The 21,817-nt window shown below is 46.9% G+C and overlaps 1 protein-coding gene and 1 non-coding gene across 2 annotated transcripts in view; one reads left to right on the forward strand and one right to left on the reverse strand.

Annotated features, from left to right (window-relative positions):
- The window catches only part of EVC2 (EvC ciliary complex subunit 2), a 161,912-nt gene extending 144,713 nt beyond the window's left edge, over positions 1-17,199 (forward strand). The window contains exons 18-22 of the mRNA XM_070372684.1: positions 3,999-4,213; positions 6,095-6,182; positions 11,454-11,650; positions 13,904-14,005; positions 16,491-17,199. Of these exons, the coding sequence (XP_070228785.1) occupies positions 3,999-4,213; positions 6,095-6,182; positions 11,454-11,650; positions 13,904-14,005; positions 16,491-16,761 (873 nt within the window). The 3' untranslated portion in view covers positions 16,762-17,199. The remainder of the gene's footprint in view (positions 1-3,998; positions 4,214-6,094; positions 6,183-11,453; positions 11,651-13,903; positions 14,006-16,490) is intronic.
- Positions 17,200-18,900: 1,701 nt separating this feature from the next.
- TRNAG-CCC (transfer RNA glycine (anticodon CCC)) lies at positions 18,901-18,973 on the reverse strand. The gene has a single exon. It is a non-coding gene; the product is annotated as a tRNA-Gly (tRNA).
- Between the last annotated feature and the right edge of the window lie 2,844 nt (positions 18,974-21,817).

Below are 21,817 nucleotides of genomic sequence, written 5' to 3' on the forward strand. Positions count from 1 at the left end.
TCAACAGATGTCTACAGAGTGCTTTCCAGAGACAATGGGAGCAAGAGATAGGGCCCCAAGTTAGAGAAACCTGAAGTTACTCCTCTCTCAGGTTCTTGGGACTTCACATGTCCTTATGCTCTCTGCTCCTTAGCTAACTTATTTATAAAATGGGGTATTAACAAATTCCTAGTTTGTGCTGGTTTATGAAGATCAAATACATTAATTTAGTAAAGATACCATGAATTGAATTTAGTACAATGTGGAAGTTCGGTGCGTGCTAACTGCCATTATTATTATTAATAATAAGATGATGCTGATTACTCTGACTCCTTCCACAGGCCAGGTGCCTGCTCCCTATCGGGAAGCTGTGGCTGCTGTTCAGTCACTCAGTCGTGTCCAACTCTTGCGACTCCATGAATTGTAGCCCGCCAGGCTCCTCTGTCCATGGGATTTCCCGGACAAGAATACTGGAGTGGGTTGCCATTTCCTTCTCCAGGGGATCTTCCAGACCCAAGGATCCAATCCAGGTTTCCTGTTTGGCAGGCGAGTTCTTTACAGCTGAGCCACCTGGGAAGCCTACTCCCTGCTGGGGAGTGGGATGAACAAGACCATCCCAGAGTCCCTGACTTAGCATCAAAACTCTAGTGAAGAGAGCAGATTCTAGATTCAATTCTAGAACCATATCTTGGATTCCAGTAGTGCTAAGTGGCAGGGGTTTGGGGATAGGACTGACCCCTAGGAGAACCTGCCATCAGCAACTTAGAACCTGCAGGATATGTTTGTTCCCTACCGGGGTTCACCTGGTCTTGGAAAATCAAAGTGTGACATGCCAGCTTTCTGTGCTCTGCCTGTGTCAGGGACACTAGTGGGTGTGTTCCTTCCTTCCCCATGCAGTGGGCTGGGGCTGGCACCTCAGTGGAAACCTGGTGCATGACCAGCTCCAGGCACGCTGACAGAACATGGGAGTGGAAACTCATTAGTGCTGTTGGAAATGCTGTGTTTGGTTATGTTTCCATTTGGGGTGCAGTGAAGAGAAGGATGGTAACAATTGGAAATCTCATCATGCCAGAAGCCCATACTCAGAGCATCCCAAACTTTTCACGGCACTGGAGGCAAAACCTATATGCTCTCCATGCTATGACCTCACTTTACCTCTCTGGCCATTTTCTCCATGTCTTGATTTTTGAGTAATGTTTCTGAGACTTTGATGCAAGCTTTGGCGCCTCTGCAGAAAGGGAGATTGTTTTGTACAAAATTTAGGAGGCTCAAGGACGACCATCACCTGATGACGTCTATCCAAGGCCTCTTAGGATCAAACCCCATACTCACCCCACCCCCAGGTAGAACACTGGCCAATCTGGTGAATAATGGGTTCGATGACAATGGTTTCAATGACTAGCTCCTAAAGCCCACCTTCCTGCCCACCCTCTCTTCCCCGCCTAAACAGACTGTGGATAGTCTCTTGTACCCAGGTTCTCTCACTCTGATGGCCTCAGGCTGCCAATTTCTTGTTTGGCCAGTGAGAGACAGTATAGCTTGGGGGTTAGGGCACAAACCAAATCATGGAGCCAGCTGACCTGGCTCCATATTCTCATTCTGCCACTAAAGATTCATGGACGTGCATGCTGAGTCCCTTCAGTCATGTCCAACTCTACAACCCTATGAACTGAAGCCCGCCAGGTTCCTCTGTCCGTGGATTCTCCAGACAAGAATACTGGAGTGGGTTGTCATGCCTTCCTCCAGGGGATCTTCCTGATCCAGGAACCAAACCCATGTCTCCTATGTTTCCTGCATTGTAGGTGGATTCTTCACTGCTGAGCCACCTGGGAAGCCCCCTTAAGAATCATATGGCCTGGCAAATTACTTTTTCTCTCTGCCTCAGTTTCCACATAGGTAATGGAAAAGAAGTATGGTTTCCATGTAATTTTTATAAGGATTCAATGAGATGAATCTATGCAGGGCATTGAGAGCATTGCTGGGCATGACCTGAGTATGGTTGGTGTGAGGCATGATCCTCGTTTGCTGGTCCAGCCCAGTCTTCATCGTGTAGAATACATGCTGATACCCCACATACATCTGTAACAGGTGTGAGCTGCTAGGCAGGTGCCATGGGCTGCAGGTGAGGGGGTAGAAATGCAGCCCTGCCCCCCAGGAGCTCACACTCTAGCAGGAAATAGAGCATTGTTCTAGTCTGCTTGTGCTGCTGTGTCCAAACACAATAGACTTCAGAGCTTAAATAACAGACATTGATTTTCTCACAGTTCTTGAGGCTGGGAAGTCCAAGATCAAGGTGCCAGCTGATTCTGTTTCTGGTAAAGAATCTTTGTGGTTTGAGCACACAGCTGCCTTCTCACTGTGTCCTCATGTGACAGAGAGAGCTCCAATCTCTTTTTCTTCCTATAAGGGCACTAATCCCATCATGGGAGCCCCACCCTCATGTCTATCTAAACCTATGCATGACTGCTTGCAGTCCTGTCTGACTCTTTGCAATCCTGTGGACTATAGCCTGCCAGGCTCCTCTGTCTATGAGATTTTCCCAGCAAGAATACTGGAGTAGGTTGCCATTTTCTCCTCCAGGGGATCTTCCCAACTCGGGGATGGAACCTGCATCTCTTGCATTGATAGGTGGGTTCTTTACCACTAGTGCCACCTGGGAAGCCCTGCTGACCCCTAAAGCCCACACCTCCACACCTCCAGGCGCCCTCTCACTGAGGATTAGGGATCCAGCGTATGGATTTAAGGGACCACAAGCATTCATCCAGTCTTTAACAGGAAAATACTAGGGGTAGTGAGTGGGCAGTTGAGGAAGGGGAGTCTGTATCTCCCAAGGAACTTAGGGAAACTGTAGTAAGTCCCTGACAGCTTTTGATTACCAAGGCAACCATTTTGAAAACATCCGACTGAAATAAACAGGTTGCCAACTAAACAGCTAGATAAAAGCAGACTGCCCCACCCATGAAGTTCCTGTTTCTGGGAAGTTCTGGTTGACTTACGTACCTGACCTCTTGAGTGAACCTGCTTTGCCCTCTCTGCACCCTAATTCCTGCTCCTTTAAGTTCACCAACAGGGAGAGAACCAATGACCTCTAGGCACCCCACCTTTGACCCCCAAAAAGGCAGAGCACGCGGGCCATGTTCTTTTCTCTCCTTGTGACCCTGCTGTGTGGTGAGGTGTGCCATGTACCCTCCAGAATGTGTTCCTTGTTTTCTCAAGGTCCTTGATGGTTGTGGCTGACGTGTTGTCCCAGTGCGCAGGCACAAGCTGCTAACTTCGTAACACGCTTCTCTTCTCTGACATCTTTCTATCCTTCATTTTCTAGTGTCTGTTTAATATTTAATTTGTACTGAAAGTTTAATACTCAAGTTTTACTGAAAATAAAAATTTTCAGCTTTTTTATTTTGAAATAATTATAGATTCACAAGAAGTCACAAAAATAGTCATAAGAATCACAAGGACTGGTCTAACCTCAGCATTGGCCCAACAGGGAAATGTCTCTGGGGGCTGCCACAGGGAATGTGGACCCAGGTGAGGACCCCCAGCAGCTCCAGCCAGTAGCGTCATGGACTATGGCTGAGACCAGCACAAAGCACTTTCCCCAAGGACGGTCTTCTAAAGCCAGTCCTTGAAAGAAGCCTCAGAGTTGGCCAAGCAAACAGGGAAAGGGCCTGCAGGTAGGGGCACAGCATGTGCAAGGGCACGAGGTGTGAGAGACCTGGAAGCAGTCTCATGTGCTGTTTGCACAGCTGGATGGCAGGGGGTGGACAGTGATGGGGAACACATGTCCACCCATGGCTGATTCATGTCAATGTACGGCAAAAACCACTATAATATGGTAAAGTAATTAGCCTCCAATTAAAATAATTAATTAAAAAAATTAATTAAATTAATTAAAATTTATTAATTAATTAAAAAAAAAAGAGGAGGTCCTGCCAGGCTTGCAGCGCCGAGCTGAGAGGGGTGGATTGCATCCTGCGGCCCACCTGCCTTGTGCTCAGTACCTGCCCCTCTGTGTGCAGGAGCTCCAGGAGCTGGAGAGAAAGCTGGAGGACCAGCTGGCACACCAGGAGGCGGCCCAGCTGCAGCAGGCACTGGACAGTTGGCAGCAGTGGGCAGGTGAAGGACCTGCGCTTCTGCAGGAACCAGAGGAGACAGATTCTGAAAGGCACGTCTCTGCTGTCCTGCAGCGAGCCCTTAGCAAGGGTCAGAAGCTCCTGGAGCATCACCAGCAGAGGTAAGCTAAGGGCCCAGGGTACGACATCTTCTCTACGCACTCGTCTGTGGACGGGCACTTAGGTTGCTTCCATATCTTGGCTGTTGTAACTAGCGTTGCAGTGAACACAAGGGTACATATATCTTTCGGAAAACACAATTTTTAACAGCTTTGTAATTTTCCACTGTGAAGAACAGGGTGAAAACTATAATACATAGCATGACTCCATTTTTGAAAACACAAATTCATTGAAAGAAAATAGGCCAGACTGTAATAGATGTGATTTCTGTGTGGTGAGATTACAGGTGACTTTAATGTGTTTGATTATGCTTTTCTGTGTAAACACAACATCAAAGCACAGTTCTGTTCCACTGAAATAATTGCATAAGAGGCTGATTCCGTTTGATCAGAGGAAAATGCTCAGAGATGTTGATTTGACTTAGACTTGATTATGGATTTTAGTATATTTAACACCTTAATGTATTCCATGCTTCATGGAGAAAATTGCTGTTGATCAAGCTTTTTGTATGAGTTGTACCCTCACAGGGTTTAGATTGTATTAACCAGCAAGAAGGCAGGATGGATAACCTAGGATACCGGCTTTAATTGGCTGAGGGGATAGACTGGGAAGACCACCTTGTGGGGAAGTCAAGAAGCCTGATGGAGACCTCATGTGATAAGGTGCCACCCAGCTTCTGTGGTCAGAGCCAGGTCCACCCTTGGGAGATGATTCTGGGCCCACTTCAACACAGGAGCACATGATGAAGACCCCAGACCTTGGTATTCTTCAGCACCAGGCATGACAGCTAATACTGAGAGTTTTCACATCAGGATCACCATTGGAGGTCAGAGGGAACAAAAAGTGCCCACTGTACTGAGCAGGCATCTTGAGACTGAAAAGCAAGGCAGGCAGCTCCATTTAACCGATGGATCCATTTATCTATGGTAACTTACTCATATAGTGGATCAGGCGGACAACAACTTAGAAGGCTTCACGGCTTCACTCTAAACCGAGGGGCCATTGAGACAATTTTATAATTAACCTAGGGTATGGGGTAGATCAGAGAAGGCGATGGCACCGCACTCCAGTACTGTTGCATGGAAAATCCCATGGATGGAGGAGCCTGGTGGGCTGCAGTCCATGGGGTCGCGAAGAGTCGGACACAACTGAGCGACTTTCCTTTCACTTTTCACTTTCATGCATTGGAGAAGGAAATGGCAATCTACTCCAGTGTTCTTGCCTGGAGAATCCCAGGGACGGGGGAGCCTGGTGGGCTGCCGTCTATGGGGTCACACAGAGTTGGACATGACTGAAGTGACTTAGCAACAATGGGGTAGATGCTTGGAAATGGGACGTGCGTTCCTAAGTCAAAATTTATGAATGGGTAACTAGTCTCGTGGATGCCAGGAATACTTCAGGGAAGGTTTTCATCCTTATCTAGGGAATAACAAAGCACAGAGAATACCTGACCCTCATGATTGTTAAACAATATCTATTAACTACAAAGCCTTTGATGACAGAGAAGTGATTCATTGCACAGTCCTGGGTGGGTCAGCAGAAGGACAGGAAATACTGTAAGGGCCCAAGATGACATCAGTTATACTCATAGCCATGCAGAGCACAGGCTGCCCTTCAAAGCCACAGAGAAGTCTCCATACAGTCCCACAAAAGTTCTCACTTGAAGGAGCCCTCCATCCTGGTGAGCAGTCCCTGATTCATTTATTTGCGAGATAATCTAGCTAAAAAGAGGCCAGCTTCTTCTGGCTATCTCTTTTGATGGATTTGTTTTTAATCAGGTAGGTTAGGTTTATGATACTTTGTTTTTTAACCAACTAGACCATCTTCTCATAGGATCACTTTATAACAACACTGAACGTATGGAGATTTTGTTTTCACCCTAGTTTGAGAGAGGAGCAAGAAGACAGTGTCGTGCTAGAAGATTTGCTGGAGAATATGGAGACTGACACCTTTGTGACCTTGTACGGCCAGGTGAGAACAAGTTCTCTGTGTCCTGGGTCCATCCCTTGCCAGCCCATAACTTGACCTCTTTCTCAGAGTCCACGTTTCCTCACCTGCAGGACACAGATGATAACAGGAACCTTGAGAACTGCTAAGAGGATTTGTGAAAATCCCTGGCCCAGGGCCAGCACCTAGGGGATATTCAATTGGGGTTACAGCAGCAGCAAAAACAACAGTAATCACTGCCCTGGTCAGTTTCTTATCCATGATAAGACAGGCACCCAAGTGGTCTTCTTTTCAGTCTTAAACAGGTTTAATATACACCGAGTAAGTTCTACCAGGAACAAAGTTAGTCATTGAAATCTGGGCCATATAAGGAGAATGCTGAGATTGCACACCACGTTTCAACCTTTCTGTGTTGAGGTTAGGTAGTCTCATTCTTGGCCAGAGCTGCAGCCCTCGTCAGCGTTCCTGAGACAGAGCACGAGGCTGTGCAGACGGAGTCATGTGCAGAGTTACATAACTCTACTAGTGGTGTTTTATGTGCATTCCAAGGTGGGCTTCCTGGTTTCTTTGGGTCTCAGCAAATGTGATTTGTGACAGTGGCTTATGCCAATCACAGGCCATTGGGAGGTAGGTGTTGCTGACCTTGCTTCAGTTCAACGATGTCACTGTTACACTGATTCTTCCCACCTCTCCTTGAAGTTCCAGCTGCTGTGTCTGTGTTCATGTGAAGAAGGTAAATGTAGAACACAATCACTCTGCTGTCTTTTCTTTCCAAGAAAGTACATGCCACCAAGTCTCTGAAGCAAATTATACTCATGTCCTGAGGAGACGCGACCCATGGATCCCTGGTTGCAAGGGGGGCTGCAAGTTCAACACTTCCTTTTCAGCCTCCAGAGAGAGCCAGCAGGGAGCAGGGGTGGGGCACTTTCCGGTGTCAGCCAGCAGAATTGGCCACAACTGTCCATAGGCACATGCATCTTCTCACTTGTATTAGTTTCCTATTGCTGCTGTAACAAATTACTACCAATTTAGTGGCTTAACAGAACACAATTTATTATCTGCTTGTTCTGTGGGTCAGAAGTCCTGCATGGGCTTTGCCAGACTAAAATCAAAGTGTCAGCAGGTCTGTACTCCTTCTAAGGCTCTGGGAGAATCCGTCTCCTCCTCATTCCAGTAATTGTCAGAATTTGGTTCATTGTGGTTGTAGGACTGAGGTTTTCATTTCCTTGCTAGCTGTCGTCAGCTGGTGGCTGTTACCAGTTTCTAGAGGCATTTTCTTAGTTCATGGCTCCCTTCTTTCATCTTCAAACTCAACAAATCACATCTTACTGATGCTTCTTCCATCGTCATCACATCTCTCTCTGACCTACCATAGCAGGAAAAGTTCTGTGCTTTTAAGGACCCATGTGATGATGAGGTTGGACTCATCTGGATAATCAGTCTAGGATACTCTCAGCTCATGATCATTAAGCTTCATCACAAAGTCCCTTGCCATGTAAAATGATATATTCACAGGTTCTGGGATGGGGCATGAACACCTTCGAGGCCATTATTCTGCCAGTAACACCAGACAGGAAGACAAGGTTAAGCATCAAAGTGAGTAGTAAGTCTAACATGCTTCTTTCTCTTTGACATGAGAGCTGACCTGGGCTTTCTTGATATTTTCAGCAAGGGAGGAGTACCTACTCATGGCAGGACCCAGGAGAGTACTTGCCATTCACCTCACTGTCTGGCAATTCTACCATCATCCCCTTATAGACAGGTCCTCCAGAGGTGACATTATTGCCCAAGTTCACATTGAGGAGCCCGGTGGAGCTAGAATTGGAGCCCACATTCTTCTACCCCACATCTCTTAGCTTGAGCTCCAGACTGGGGATGGGGGAGGAAGCAGAAGTTTCCAGAATACCTGTTGTGCATTAAGTATCATCCTAGGCACTCATGTCAGTTATTCATTTAATCCTTGCAGAAAGCTGGGAATCAGGGACTATCTTCTCTATTTTGCAAATAGAGCAACCAAGGTATGAATGGGTGGCTCCGGGTTCCAGGGCTCACTGTCCTCCTTGGAGCTCAGGACTCGGCCTGGGGTTGGTGACTACACAGATGTGCTCTTCCTGCTGTGTTGCCCTGCAGAGCACATGCTGCTCCTGGCCTGGGTCTCTGTGGGAACTGAGCCCTCTCCCACACTCACTGTGATTCCCCCTCTTCTTTGTTACTAAGAGACTTGACAGATGGCCAAAGGGTCATGTGTACAATATCATCCAGGTCATCCCTAATTTGTTGGCTCTTTTAAACTGTGAACTCTGCTAAAGAACTGGCTCTGTCAGGAGTAAAATGCTGCTGGGATGGAAGCCTTGAGCAGCAGGAATCATTTAGGAGGGTGACTTTTCTCTGCACCCCTTCCCCATCCTGTGCCTTGTAGAATCCCCCAGCAATGTCTACTCAACTTCATTTCTTTCTTTCCCGCCCTTGTGTATTAGTGAGGGTTTTCCAGAGAAACAGAAGCACAAAGACTTGGGAAAAGAGGGAGAAAGAGGTTTACTTTAAGAAATTAGCATATGTGATTGTGGAGACTGGCAAGTCCAAGTAGGCTGACAATATAGAACAGCAGGCTGGAGACCAGGAAAGAGCCAGTGTCGCAGTTCAAGTTCAAAGGCCCACTACTGGCAGAATTCCCTCTGGCTCAGGGGTCAGTCTTTGTTCTGTTCAAGCCTTCACCTGGTTAGATGGAGCCCACCCACATTGTGGAGGGCAATCTGCTTTAAGTCCACTGACTCGAGTGTTAATCTCATTCAAAAGCTACTTCACAGATATATCCAGAATTATGTTTCTCCATATAAATCTTGGCACTGTGGCCCAGACAAGCTGACCTATAAAATTAACCATCACTCCCTTTGTAGAGGAGTCCTGTATTTTGCCTGTTTCCTCTTTGTACCAGGCAAGAGAATAACCAGGGAAACCCAGTCCCCCTCCCATTCTTTCTACTTCTTCTAAATACTCCTCCCCCTCTTCCTCCTCTTCCTTCTTCTCCTCCTTTTTCTTCTTTCCCCTGCAATCTCTGTCTTTCTCTCCCTCTCCCTCCCCAACCCTCCCCTGCCTCTATGTGTCTTTTGTTTTATTTCCTGCTTATTACACTACCTTAGGGACAGCATAGTTCAAATTACAAAATTTGCATGAAGGATCATTTCCACATGAGCACCCATGTTTTCATATTTATGCAACTTTGCCAACTCCTCCTTCTTCTGCATATTTATGACAATGTCAAAATAACACTCAAATGCCTGCTCTGTGCTAGACACATCACACATCATCCAAGTTAATACTCACTGTTGCTCTGGGGGCCCTGGCAGTGGGAAGAGCCTCCCCTAGGCACTGCTGCAAATCTATCACTCCTTCTGTGATGGCAATGATACCAACAGCAGTGGATATCAGCCCAGTGTTGAGGAGAGGCATGGAGAGGATCATCACTGGACAGATGAAGAAACTGAGGGTCAGAGAGGTGATGTGACTCAGCTAAGGTCCCACAGCCACTCAGTGGTGGAGCTGGTTTTAAATCAGTTTCTCTTCCTTTAAAAGCAAAACTAATACAATTATGTAAAGTTTAAAAATAAAAAAAAATTTAAAAAAAGTGCTACTCATTTCATGCTACTGCACCATTCCCTTTGAAGCAAAATATTTCCTAATTGTTTTGTGAATAAAATGGGAAGGGGGAGCTCATTTTAAAATGAATGGTACTAACTCAGCAAGGCAGAAAGTTTCCTTGTGCTGTGGAAAGAGGTTGGGACCCCACCTGAGGTCTTCACTGAACTCATCTCCTTTACTCCCTCGAGGCTCCAGTATGACTTGTAGACAGTAGAGTGGAATTCTTTTTTAACCACATATAATATGACTTAGAGTCAGCTTAACATCTTCTGAAGAGGCTTTTTTCTTGAATAAATATCGACTGTGCTCCTAGTAAGTGGCAAGTGCTATCCTAGGCCCTGGGATTTTAGCAGCAAAGTAAACAGATGAAGCCCAGGCTCTCAGGAACTGATATTCTAGTGCATAGAGCAGGCAAGCAACAAAATAGATACATAATATATATATTATTTTGTATGGATTATGATCTCATTTTTATAGTCATGTCCGTCTATCCACCCATTGTCCATCACTCCATCTGTCTGCCTCTCCTTTCATCTCTTTGTCCACCCATCCATCCATCTATCCATTCATCCATCAATCCACCTCTGTCTATCCATCCATCCACCAACCATCTCTGCATCCATCCATCCATTCATCTGCCCATTTGTCCACTCATCATCTATCCATAAACTGTCCATAACCCATTTATCCATTCATCCATTTATTCATCTGTATAACCCATCCATCCATCCATTCATCTATTTACATACATGCCTAGAAAGATTCCTAGAGTATGCTTTGCCTAATGCTACTGATAATTATTTCTGGGTAGTGGCACTTGGAATTATTAACAGAATTTTTGTGCTTTTCCCAGGTGGCACTCATGGTAAAGAACCTGCCTGCCAATGTAGGAGACATAAAAGATGCGGGTTGGATCTCTAGGTCGAGACGATCCCCTGGAGGAGGAAATGGCAACCCACTCCATTGTTCTTGCCTGGAGAATCCCATGGGCAGAGGAGCCTGGCGGGCTACAGTCCATGGGATCACAAAGAGTCAGACACGACTGAAGTGACAGCATGCAACACACTGCATCCCTAACTCCTGGCCATTTCTGCTCTGTTCTCCATCCCTATGTTCTGTCAACTCTGGTTATTCACTTGGAATCATACAGGATATAAGTGTGCAGCCTGGCTCTTTCCAGGCGGTGGAAAGCCCTAGCGATCCTTCCATTTCTTTCACTGCAGACTGGTATTCTGTGGTATGGCCATAGTACAGTTTCTTTAACCCTCCACTACTTTAAGGCCTTTTCAGTTGTTTCCACAGCCTGTGCTGTTCCCTCTGAGCCCTATCGCCTCACGGAACATGAGTAGGAGGAGAAATTACTAATTGGCCTGGCTGTAGGCCAGGGCTGTAACTATGATGAATGAGTTGCCCTGTATCCAGGAGGATAGCTGGAAGGGATGGATGAAGGCTTAGGGAATGTCATGGGGAGCCAAGGCTGCTGACCAAATAGATTTTCTTGACGGCTCTGTAAATTTGGGGACATGTTTTCAAGACCAAGCTAATAAAGTATTTATCTCCCTGGGACAAAAAGTCCTAAGACCGTGATCCATTCAACCCTGCTGTTCATCAAGGTGAGAGCCGTGAGGCTCTGAGTCCCTGCGTTCACTCCTCCAGGAGCTGAGACTGGCGTCGTACCTGTCGAAGCTGACGATGCTGCCGGGGGGCACGCTGCGCCGGCTCCTGACCGTGGCTCTGCCCGCAGCCTCGCAGGCCGAGCTGCTGGCGGTGCTGGACTCCGTGGGCCAGAAGCATCAAGACCACTCGGTGGAGAACGATGGCAGCAGGGTGCAGGCTGACCTGGGCAGGAGGGGGTGAGTGCAGGGTCGGCCGCTTTTGGAAAATGAGGTCCCATTTTCCTGAGAGAGAACGGATCGGGGTGGTGAGCCAGACCATGGGGCACAAGCACACCCGCCTTCCCAGGGGAACTTCCTCACTTAGGGAGCAGATGGCATCCAGGAGTGTCATCATGAATCCTGGAAGTCATGGCAGGCCCAAGGGTTTTGTCCACAGCTTCTCTTTTCATCACCGGTTCACTTCCCAATGGGATCTTAAGACAGTAGGTTTCCTTGGGCTGTAAATATGCCATATACACACAGTAAATGCATAAAGGAAAAAGGCAGAGAGACACCATGGTTCTATCAGCTGGAGCAACTGGCTATTAGCATTTTGTTACAATTCTTCCTCCAGAATGGGTTTGTCTGCTGGGTTGTATGAGTGTGTGTGGTGTGTGGGGGTGTGTGTGTGTGTGTATGTGTGTGTGTGCATGTGCCTGAGCACACATGTATAGGAATCCCAGTATATACAGCCTTACCTCCTGCTTTTCAGAACCTTATAGCAGAGGCAAGTTTGCTTATTACCTTTCAGCTCTTGTCCACGTGCAAACATCTTCCTAAGCATCTGTTTCGACTCTTTCTGCTATTTTTATTAACAATTTAAAATTTCATGCTTTTCCCAGTTATAGAAACATCTCCATAGATATTATTTTTCATAGCTGCTTATTATTTTACTGAGGCGTGTAGCATAGTGTATATAACTGTTACTCTATTGCTGACCATTTAGTTTGGGTTCATTTTTCCTCAATTGTGGATAAGGCGGCATAGATACTTTAGGATCAAGTGGCAGGTGTGCATTTTGTCAGTTAAGGGTCTTTATTAAGGAAAGGCATGAAGAGGGATGTTGGATAAGTATGGGGCAGCCAGCCAGTCCACTTGAGAGCAGAATTTATTAGGGGTGAGGCTGCAGGGAAAGCCATGACCAACCTGGAAAGTGCTGAAGGCCAGGCAGCAAAGCCCAGTCCTCAACGAGGATCCACAGGAGGCTAGGGAAGGGCGTCTTGATGCCCGTGAGTCTGTGGAAATGGCATGATTGTGTGGACATGTGTATATGCAGGTTATTTTCCCCGACTTGTAAGGGAGTCCCTGACTCACAAAGGCAAGGTGCACAGCAGAGGGCTAAGAGTAGGGCTGGGTGCCAGGAAGGATGAGAGGGTGACATCAGCTGTAGGGGAGGGGAGGGAGTCTGCAGCGCCCGGGAAGAGCAAGCATTCCTAGAGCTGGAGGGACCCAGCACGGGGCGGGCTGGGGCTGGATGTGAGTGTGCTCACAGGACTGGGGTGTGGGTGGGGTCGGGGCTGGGGTGGGCGTGGTCGGAGTTTCCTGTTTCAGCCTGCTTTCTCTAGTGCAATCAGAGAACACACAGGCAGCAGGTACTGGTGGTAACCCTGGAGCAGGACTTTGCATGGTCATAGCTTGGCCCAGCGTGGATGAGGGTTCTTCACCACCGCCGCCCCTCCCCCCGCTCTGCCTTCCCCATAGCCCCTCTCAGCACCCACTCCCCCCCCAACCCCCATAGCTGCACAATGTGAAGCAGCTGAGGCAGAGTATGAACTTGGCCAGAACCAGGCACCAGTGGACACTCGATCCTGTATTGACTTGACTTGAACCCAAGCCCGTGGACATCTTTACCCCTGTCCTGTTTGCTGTCCCTTCTTCAGTTGAGAATCACGTGGCATTCAGGCTCTCTGCCTTACCCTCCTTCTGAGCTTCCCTTGTACCTTCTCAATCTTCTTATTCATGTATTTATAAAACATGTATGAGCTCTTAGTGTGTCCACTGTCAGGCATCGGTGTAGGTGGGAGAGTAAGGGACAGTCCTACCGCCCAGAACGTCCACTCTGGGGGAGGTGGACCACACACAAGCCAGCGCAGAGACCTCTTTGCTTCTGGAATCTTCCATGCATTCAACTGCAGGGATGCTCAGACTGAGCTCAAGTGTCCCCACATCTCGGCAGCCTCCCTCTATCTGACCCATGTCACATGCTACCTATCTGTGACCCCTGGACTGGGGACCCCTTGGGGCAGAGACTGTGTCTTGACTTGGCCAGCAAGATGCTTGATCAGTGTTCACAGAGTGAGTGAGTGAGTAAATGTGAATACTCTCAGGGTTTTTCCTATCAGCCAAAGGTCATACTGAAGGAAGGAGTTCCCAGAGGGCTTTTTAGGATTAGGCATCACTTGAAGGTTCTGTTCTTTTTGAAAATATAAGAATGTCCCTTCTTGCCTTCAGGAAACACCAGGGTTGGTGGCAAGCCTTAGAGAGCAAACTTCGTGGAGAACTGATAAACAGAGGATTAGAGAAGATGCTCTGGGCTCAGAAGAGGAAGGAGAGGTATGAGGGCATCTGTTCAGGTGGACTGGAGGGGTTGTCAGCCAGGGTGCCCATGAGCCCAGAAGGGAAGGTGGAGGGGACCATGAAGGGAGGGTTACTATGGACATAGCACACTCCTTCCCTCCAGACAACATCTTTATTCGAAGTGGGCTTAGTTTATTTTTCTTTCAAGGGAGAGCATGAACACAGAGCCATACTACCAAAATGGGCTTAGTTTAAAGTGAAGTAAGTCAGACAGAAAGACAAATATCAAACAATAGCACTTACATGTGGAGTTTAAGAAAAATAATACAAATGAATGTACTTGTGAAACAGAAATAGACTCACAGACTTAGAAAACAAGCTTATGGAACGCAAGTAGAAAGGGGCGGGGAGGGAGAAATGAGGAATATGGGATTAAAAGATACAGACTACTGTATATAAAATAGATAAGCAACAAGGATTTACTGTATAGGTCAGGGAACTGTAGTCAGTATCTCGTAACCTAAAATGGAAGAGAATCTGAAAACCATACATACATAAAACTGAATCATTTTGCTTTACACCTGAAATAAACACAATATTATAAATCAACTATCCTTCCATTTTTTTAAAAAAAGGCAAAGTGAGCTTAGTCTAGGAACTGAAGATAAGCCGCCTGCTATCAGTGGGAGAATGTTCTATCATTTATTAGCATTTTAATTGCAGTCTTTATTTTAACTAGTGGCTCTTTTTAAATGGGATCTCATTAGGAGAATTATTCCTTATAAAGGCTTAGATTTTATGGTTTACAAAGCCCTTTCTCGTCTTGTTGGACTGAGCCTGCCCACTTTCGGAAAGTGGGCAAAATCCCACAGCCATGCTTTACCAGCTCTGGGAGGTCAGAAGAAGAGACCCCCACTGGTGAAAAGTAGCCGTGGGATTTGGGGGCACTGAACCAACCCCTCTATTTCTCTGAGCTTCCAGGCCACTGCTCTTTTCACTGTATTGAGTCCCTTTCTCTTTGAGCTGCGGTGGCGGCACACCTGGAGAGCAGAGGAAAATTGGAGGCAGGGTGGTTTTAGATCGCTGCAGACAACAGACTCAGGCGCTCACGTGTTTCCCACTAGAAGTTTGGAAAAATAGTAACACGAGTGACAAGAGTTAGGTTAACCCGTTTTAACGTAACAGGTTAAATAGTGATAACCAAAATGTGCCGTGGAAACAGTGATGCCCACAGGACGTGGGAGAGTCCTGCACCTTCCAGAATTTCTCAGGGTGAAGCCGTAGAGACCAAGCTGCCCAGAGAGTCCATGATAACAGTCCCAGAGCCATTGATAATGGGCTGGACATCAAAATTTAGTCCCAGAGGAATTAGATTAGGGTATGGCAATGCACTCCAGTATTCTTGCCTGGAGAATCCCAAGGACTGAGGGAGCCTGGTGAGCTACAGTCCGTGGGGTCGCAAAGAGTCGGACACGACTGAGTGACTTCACTATTGAGCCCAAACCAAGAAAATTAAATTCAGGCCATAAAAGGGAAAGCGCTCCACTAAGGACTGGAAGTCAGGGGCCTAGGATGAGGTTGGGAGAGCAAAGGCATTCCTGGGCTGCACTGACGTCAGTGGTCGAGTGCAGATCAGGACCCCGGGCCCATGGTGCTGGACCACTGTGCCCGCCTTTTCTCTGCCTCAAGGCGCTGTGGATGGGTGGTGGGAGGAGGACAGACTGTGAGTCAGAGGGAGCTGATGGAGCTGTCTTTGAATCCTTGTTCAGATGACACAGCTGCCAGGGCAGGAGTTCGTGGTGATGAGGTTGGAACCTCAAAGCCACTTCTCTTCAGGAAGGGCCCATGAGCCTACCAGAGGCCTCCAGTATGTCAGCCCGCAGTGACATGGCCTTGTCCTGCCCTGCTTGGGCAAAGGACCCTGTGGCTTTCAGGTCATACAGGGCTCTCAGAGGGAGTCAGAGCCATTTTCAAGTGCAGCTGGAACTGAGGGACTGGACCGCTCACGGGCAGGATTCCAGCAATCCTTTTATAGGATATTCCCCCAGTGTGCTGCTCTGTTCTATTTCAAACAGTTTACCTAACTTCTAACTGTTGCCTTACACTCAGATTTTACCAGCCTGTGTTTAGTGTGAGGCCCACAGGCAAAGGCATCATGGACAATGTATCCCAATCATCTGGGGGGAGACAGGAAGCTCTGACTTGTAGCATCTGTCAGGTTCCGTGGTGTGAAACACCCCCACCCTGGCTGATCGCATGCTGACAGCATGATGACAACAGGCTCACCAAACTCCGGAGAAGTGAACAGTCATGAGTCAGTGTGAGCTGTCTGCAGCCGCCCCTGCCATGGGCTTCAGCTAATCTCAGGGGCCACCCTGGCAACCACAGAGAAAACCCTTTAAAATTACACTTGACTGGGGACCTAGGAACCAAGGGGGAGTTTTCCTGGAGAACTCTGTCGGCACGCTCAGGAGAGTATGTTGCCAAAAATGTCCAGTCTGATTTTCTGTTCTCTCTTTAGCATATTAAAGAAGACGTGTCCCCCTCTCAGAGAGAGGGTGATATTCTCTGGAAAAGGAAGTTGGCCGCACCTGTCCCTGGAGTCCACTGACGAACTGACCCCGGTGCCCATTGTAGGGGCAGAAGCTGTTGACTTATTAAAGACGGGTGAAAAGCTCTTTATCTTCAGAAATCCAAAGGAGCCTGAGATCTCACTGCACGTTCCTCCCAGGAAGAAGAAGAAGAACTTTCTGAATGCCAAAAAGGCCGCGTGGGCCTTGGGCATGAACTAGCCCAAAGGGAAGTTTCTAGAGTCTGAAGACACAAAGATTTGTTTTCTCCTGCCCATCTGCATGTATGCATGTTTTATGTACAACTCGCAGGTATCGATTGTACATGAAGGAGACTGACACATCTCTAACCCTCCCCCTCTACCACCATGACTTTCGAGGACTCAGTTTAATCTGGTCCCATGAATTCCCAGGTGGCCCACGCCCTTCAGCATCACAAGGGACATGAAGAGACAGGGGACCACCCCATGAACCCTCACTGCTTTCGGTCCCAGCTCACGGAGGATCTGGGGGAGACCCCCCAGCTCCCAGTTCACATCCCTGAAACACCTGACTGAAGTGTGGGCTGTGTGTCAAAGGGCAAGGCTCTCAGTTTTCACACTGTGTTTGTTACATATTCTATTTTTATCAAGGGAACTTTTGATTAATAAATGCATTTTATATAAAGCTGCTCTCAAGGAGACTCATTTTTGCTTTCTGTAGGAACCATTTATTTACTTATTTTTGATGTTTGTTTTATTTTTTAACTTTTTATTTTATATTGGAGTATAAGAGGGCATGGCAACCCACTCCAGTATTCTTGCCTGGAGAATCCCATGGACAGAGGAGCCTTGTGAGCTACATACTGTCCATGGGGTCGCAAAGAGTCAGACACAACTGAAGTGACCTAGCATGCATGCATAGCCAACTATGCAGAAGGACATGGCAACCCACCCCAGTATGCTTGCCTGGAAAATCCCATGGACAGAGGAGCCTGGTGGGCTGCAGCCTGTGGGGTCACAAATGAGTCAGACACAACTAATCGACTAAACAACAAATAGCCAATTAACAATGTTGTAATAGTTTCAGGTGGACAGCAAAGGGACTCAGCCATACCTATACATGTATCCATTCTCCCCCAAACTCCGCTCCCATCCAGGCTGTCACATAACGTTGAGCAGAGTTCCCCGTGCTACACAGTAGGTCCTTGTTGGGTATCCATCTTAAATATAGCACTGTGTGCATGTCGATCCCAACCTTCCTAACTGTCCCTTCCCCCATCCTTCCCTGCTGCAATGGTAAGTTCGTTTGTTGCTTTCTGTAGGACCCATTTATTTTTAGTCCCTTCTTAGGTTTTGCCCCTATGTTGTGATGTTCAGTAGAGGTTTGCCCTTCATCATTCCAGGTGCCTGAAGAGGTCCCAGCCCCTGGGCTGTACCATCTCCAACTCAAATCAGGAAACCCAGAAGCTTAAGGTCATAAAGCCGATAAGTAATAAAGTCAGGACTCACTGAAGACTTTACGGCCCCAAACTCTCGTCCCTTCTCCTGGACTTGGTAAATGGACACACACTTGCCCGCGCTTGTTTACCAGCAAACTGACTGTGCACAGGTCCTTGTCTTTCACAGCGTGCTTTCCTGTACCCTGACCTTTCCATCCTCATAGTGGTGGTTGCATGAGCATTTCTGAGAACAAGGCAAAGAATACAGTTACAATCGTATTGGGTCTACGGTTACCATCAGAGGTTAAAGCATCTGCCTGCAATGTGGGAGACCCGGGTTCAATCCCTGGGTTGGGAAGATCCCCTGGAGAAGGAAATGGCAGCCCACTCCAGTACTCTTGCCTGGAGAATCCCATGGAGGGAGGAGCCTGGTAGGCTATAGTCCACGGGGTCGCAAAGAGTCGGACACGACCGAGCTATTTCATTTTCCTGACGGTGGGAAATGATCGGAAAGGGAGTCCTGTCACCAGCAAGAAGAAGAAAAGGGATCCCAATGATGAAGCATCTATTACAAGAGAATCGCTTCTATTAATAGACCCTTCCAGCTACTTGAATCCACTTATTAATCCTTGATGATACCCAGCAGGTGGGGATAGTTACTCCCATTTTACACCCAAGTAAGCTGAGAGTCAGAAAATTTTAGGTTTCTGGCAATCACACCACCTGTAAAGGAGGAATCCTCACTTTGAACCCAAGTCTCCTAACTTTCAGACCTTACCTGCCAGGAGACTCTGCATTGCCTTTGGCAACCTGAAGGCTGAGTCTCTCTCTCTCTCTTTTTAAAAAATTATTTATGTATTTGGCTTTGCCAGGTCTTAGTTGCAGCAGGCAGGATCTTCCTTGCAGCATGTGAACTCTTAGTTACAGCATGTCAGCTCTAGTTCCCTGACCAGGGATTGAACCAGGGTCCCCTGCATTGGGAGTGCAGAGTCTTAGCCACTGGACCACCAGGGAGTCCCTGTGAAGGTCAAGTCTTATTTGCAGTTTTCCTTTCCCATGGGTACCATGCAGCATGGTGATCAGGGACCTTTACTGGGGGTTGGCACTTCTTCCAGGGACCTCTGTGGACCATTATAGTGGCTGCCAGTTGAGCACATCACTGCTATAGTGGATATGCACAAGTAAGCTGTTCCAATGAAGGAGAGAAAAGTGACTGGGATCAGTTCTCCCATCAGAAGGTCAGGGGAGCAGAGAGGAGAGAAAGGGCAGTGAGTTTCACACACAGTGTAGTGGACTGGAAAAGGCATGGTCTTTGGTATAAGCCAACACAGTCCGATCCTGCTCTATTGCCTGTGAGCTGTGTGTCCTGGGCAAGTCACCTGACCTTTCTGAACCTCATTTCCTTAATCAACAAAGGGATAATGAGATTATAAGAATTAGATGAAACCAGATCTGTGAGGCGCTTGGTGGTGGCGTGGGCCTGCCAATCTATGTCCTTCTGTATTCTTTGAAGGTGATCTGTTTGCTTTTCTAATAATTTCCTGATTCTAGCACTCAGCTGGAATTATGCATGACTGAAAGTAGATTGCACACAAAGATTTGAAAAAATATCTCAAAATTATGGGCTGAAGGCTGAATGAATAAGCTATTAGCAACAACAGGAGGTGCTCAAACTGTTCAAAATCCAACATTTGAACCTAATAATAACTCCCTACGTTAATAGAGAAAGACTAACTATTGGTTTAAGTTCTCTAAACTCGCTGCATGAGAAACATGAAGACATGATGGGAAAGCTTGTGCTTCTGAAATCAGGTAGGTCAGGTTTAAATCTTGGCTCTACAACTTTTGAGCAAGTCACTTGACCACTCTGAACCTTTTTAGTCTCTTTATCAGGAAAGCAGAAGCCCTAATACCTGCCTTAGGGTAAGGATGTCACAAAGAGTGAAGATATCACATATCATATAAAATGTTAGCGTACAGTAAAATGTTGGTGTGCAATAGTGCAGCTTATCTATTCTATTTTTACATATTCACAAAATTGAGTTTTATGTTTCCTTTTTATTACTGTTTCCACCCTAGATAAATAGACAGTGACCCTTCCAGAAGGGCTGCACCTGCCACAATACATGGAAGGCTATCCACGAGAGGCTTCCATGAGAGCCAGGCTTCAACAGTACGTGAACTGTGAACTTCCAGATGTTCAAGCTGGATTTAGAAAAGGCAGAGGAACCGGAGATCAAATTGCCAACATATGTTGGATCATTGAAAAAGCAAGAGAGTTCCCGAAAAACATCTGCTTTATTGACTATGCCAAAGCCTTTGACTGTGTGGATCACAACAAACTGTGGAAAATTCTTCAAGAGATGGGAATACCAGGCCACCTGACCTGCCTCCTGAGAAATCTGTATGCAGGTCAAGAAGCAATGTTAGAACTGGACATAGAACAACAGACTGGTTCCAGATTGGGAAAGGAGTGCGTCAAGGCTGTATTTTGTCACCCGGCTTATTTAACTTATATGCAGAGTCCATCTGGAGGAGGCAGTGGCAGCCCACTCCAGTACTCTTGCCTGGAAAATCCCGTGGACGGAGGAGCCTGGTGGACTACAGTCCATGGGGTCTCGAAGAGTCAGACATGACTAAATGCCTTCACTTTCACTTTTCACTTTCATGCATCAGAGAAGGAAATGGCAACCCACTCCAGTGTTCTTGCCTGGTAAATTTCATGGACAGAGGAGCCTAGTGGGCTACAGTCCATGGGATCACAGAGAGTTGGACATGACTGAGCACGCACACACGCACATGAAGGCCTCGCTGTGGGAGTTTGGGAGTGAGATACAACCTGACGGGGTATTTGGGAACAGCTTGAAGCTTATGACTCCAAATCTTTACCTCCAGACTGGACTTCTTCTTGGGCTCCAGACCCTTTTGTCACAGATGCTTGTCCAACCCTGAACAATTTGGCTTCCTAGAAAACCTGTTCCACTACAGACGTCCCCTCTCTGAATGGATGGGACCAAGCCGGAAACTTACAATTATCCTAGACATCTTCCTGTTTCTCAGTCCCCCAAATATGATGACCAAATCTTGCTGATTGCACTACTGCCGTAGTACAGTGGTAAAACTTATGCCCGCCCCGACCTCTCCCTTCCTGCTTAGGTCCTGTCTCTCCCAGATGGTGCCAGCAGCCTCTGCTCTGGGTTGGCTGCAACCAGTCTGTTCTATGGTAGCCATATCTAAGTCACTCCCTTGCTGAAAGACTTCCAAAACCTTTTCATTACTTATAAGACCTCCATGAACTGTCCTCTAATAGCCTTCCTATCTGTGTCTATAAAGGAAGTCTTTACTTCCCAAGGAGCCATTGAGTGGTAATGAGACACAAAGAAGAAAGTGCATCTGGATTTCCATTCTGGATCTGCCATTTACCATGTGGCTCAAAAGAAGCCACCTAACTTGTTTTCCTTTCTTTTAGTAGCTTTATCTGGTTTTGGTATTAAGGTAATGGTGATCTCGTGGAACGATTTAGGAAGTGGTTCCACTGCTTGTACTGTCCAGAAATGATTATAGAGAATTGATATCACTTCTTCCTTGAAAGAGGAGAGTGAAAAAGTTGGCTTAAAGCTTAACATTCAGAAAACTAAGATCATGGCAACTGGTCCCATCACTTCATGGCAAATAGATGGGGAAACAGTGGAAACAGAGTCAGACTTTATTTTTTTGAGCTCCAAAATTACTGCAGATGGTGATTGCAGCCATGACATTAAAAGACACTCCTTGGAAGGAAACTTATGACCAACCTAGATAGCATATTAAAAAGCAGAGATATTACTTTGCCAATAAAGGTCCATCTAGTCAAGGCTA

The sequence above is a fragment of the Bos mutus genome, chromosome 6 (genome assembly GCF_027580195.1).
Source record: "Bos mutus isolate GX-2022 chromosome 6, NWIPB_WYAK_1.1, whole genome shotgun sequence".
Classification (NCBI taxonomy): Eukaryota; Metazoa; Chordata; class Mammalia; order Artiodactyla; family Bovidae; genus Bos; species Bos mutus.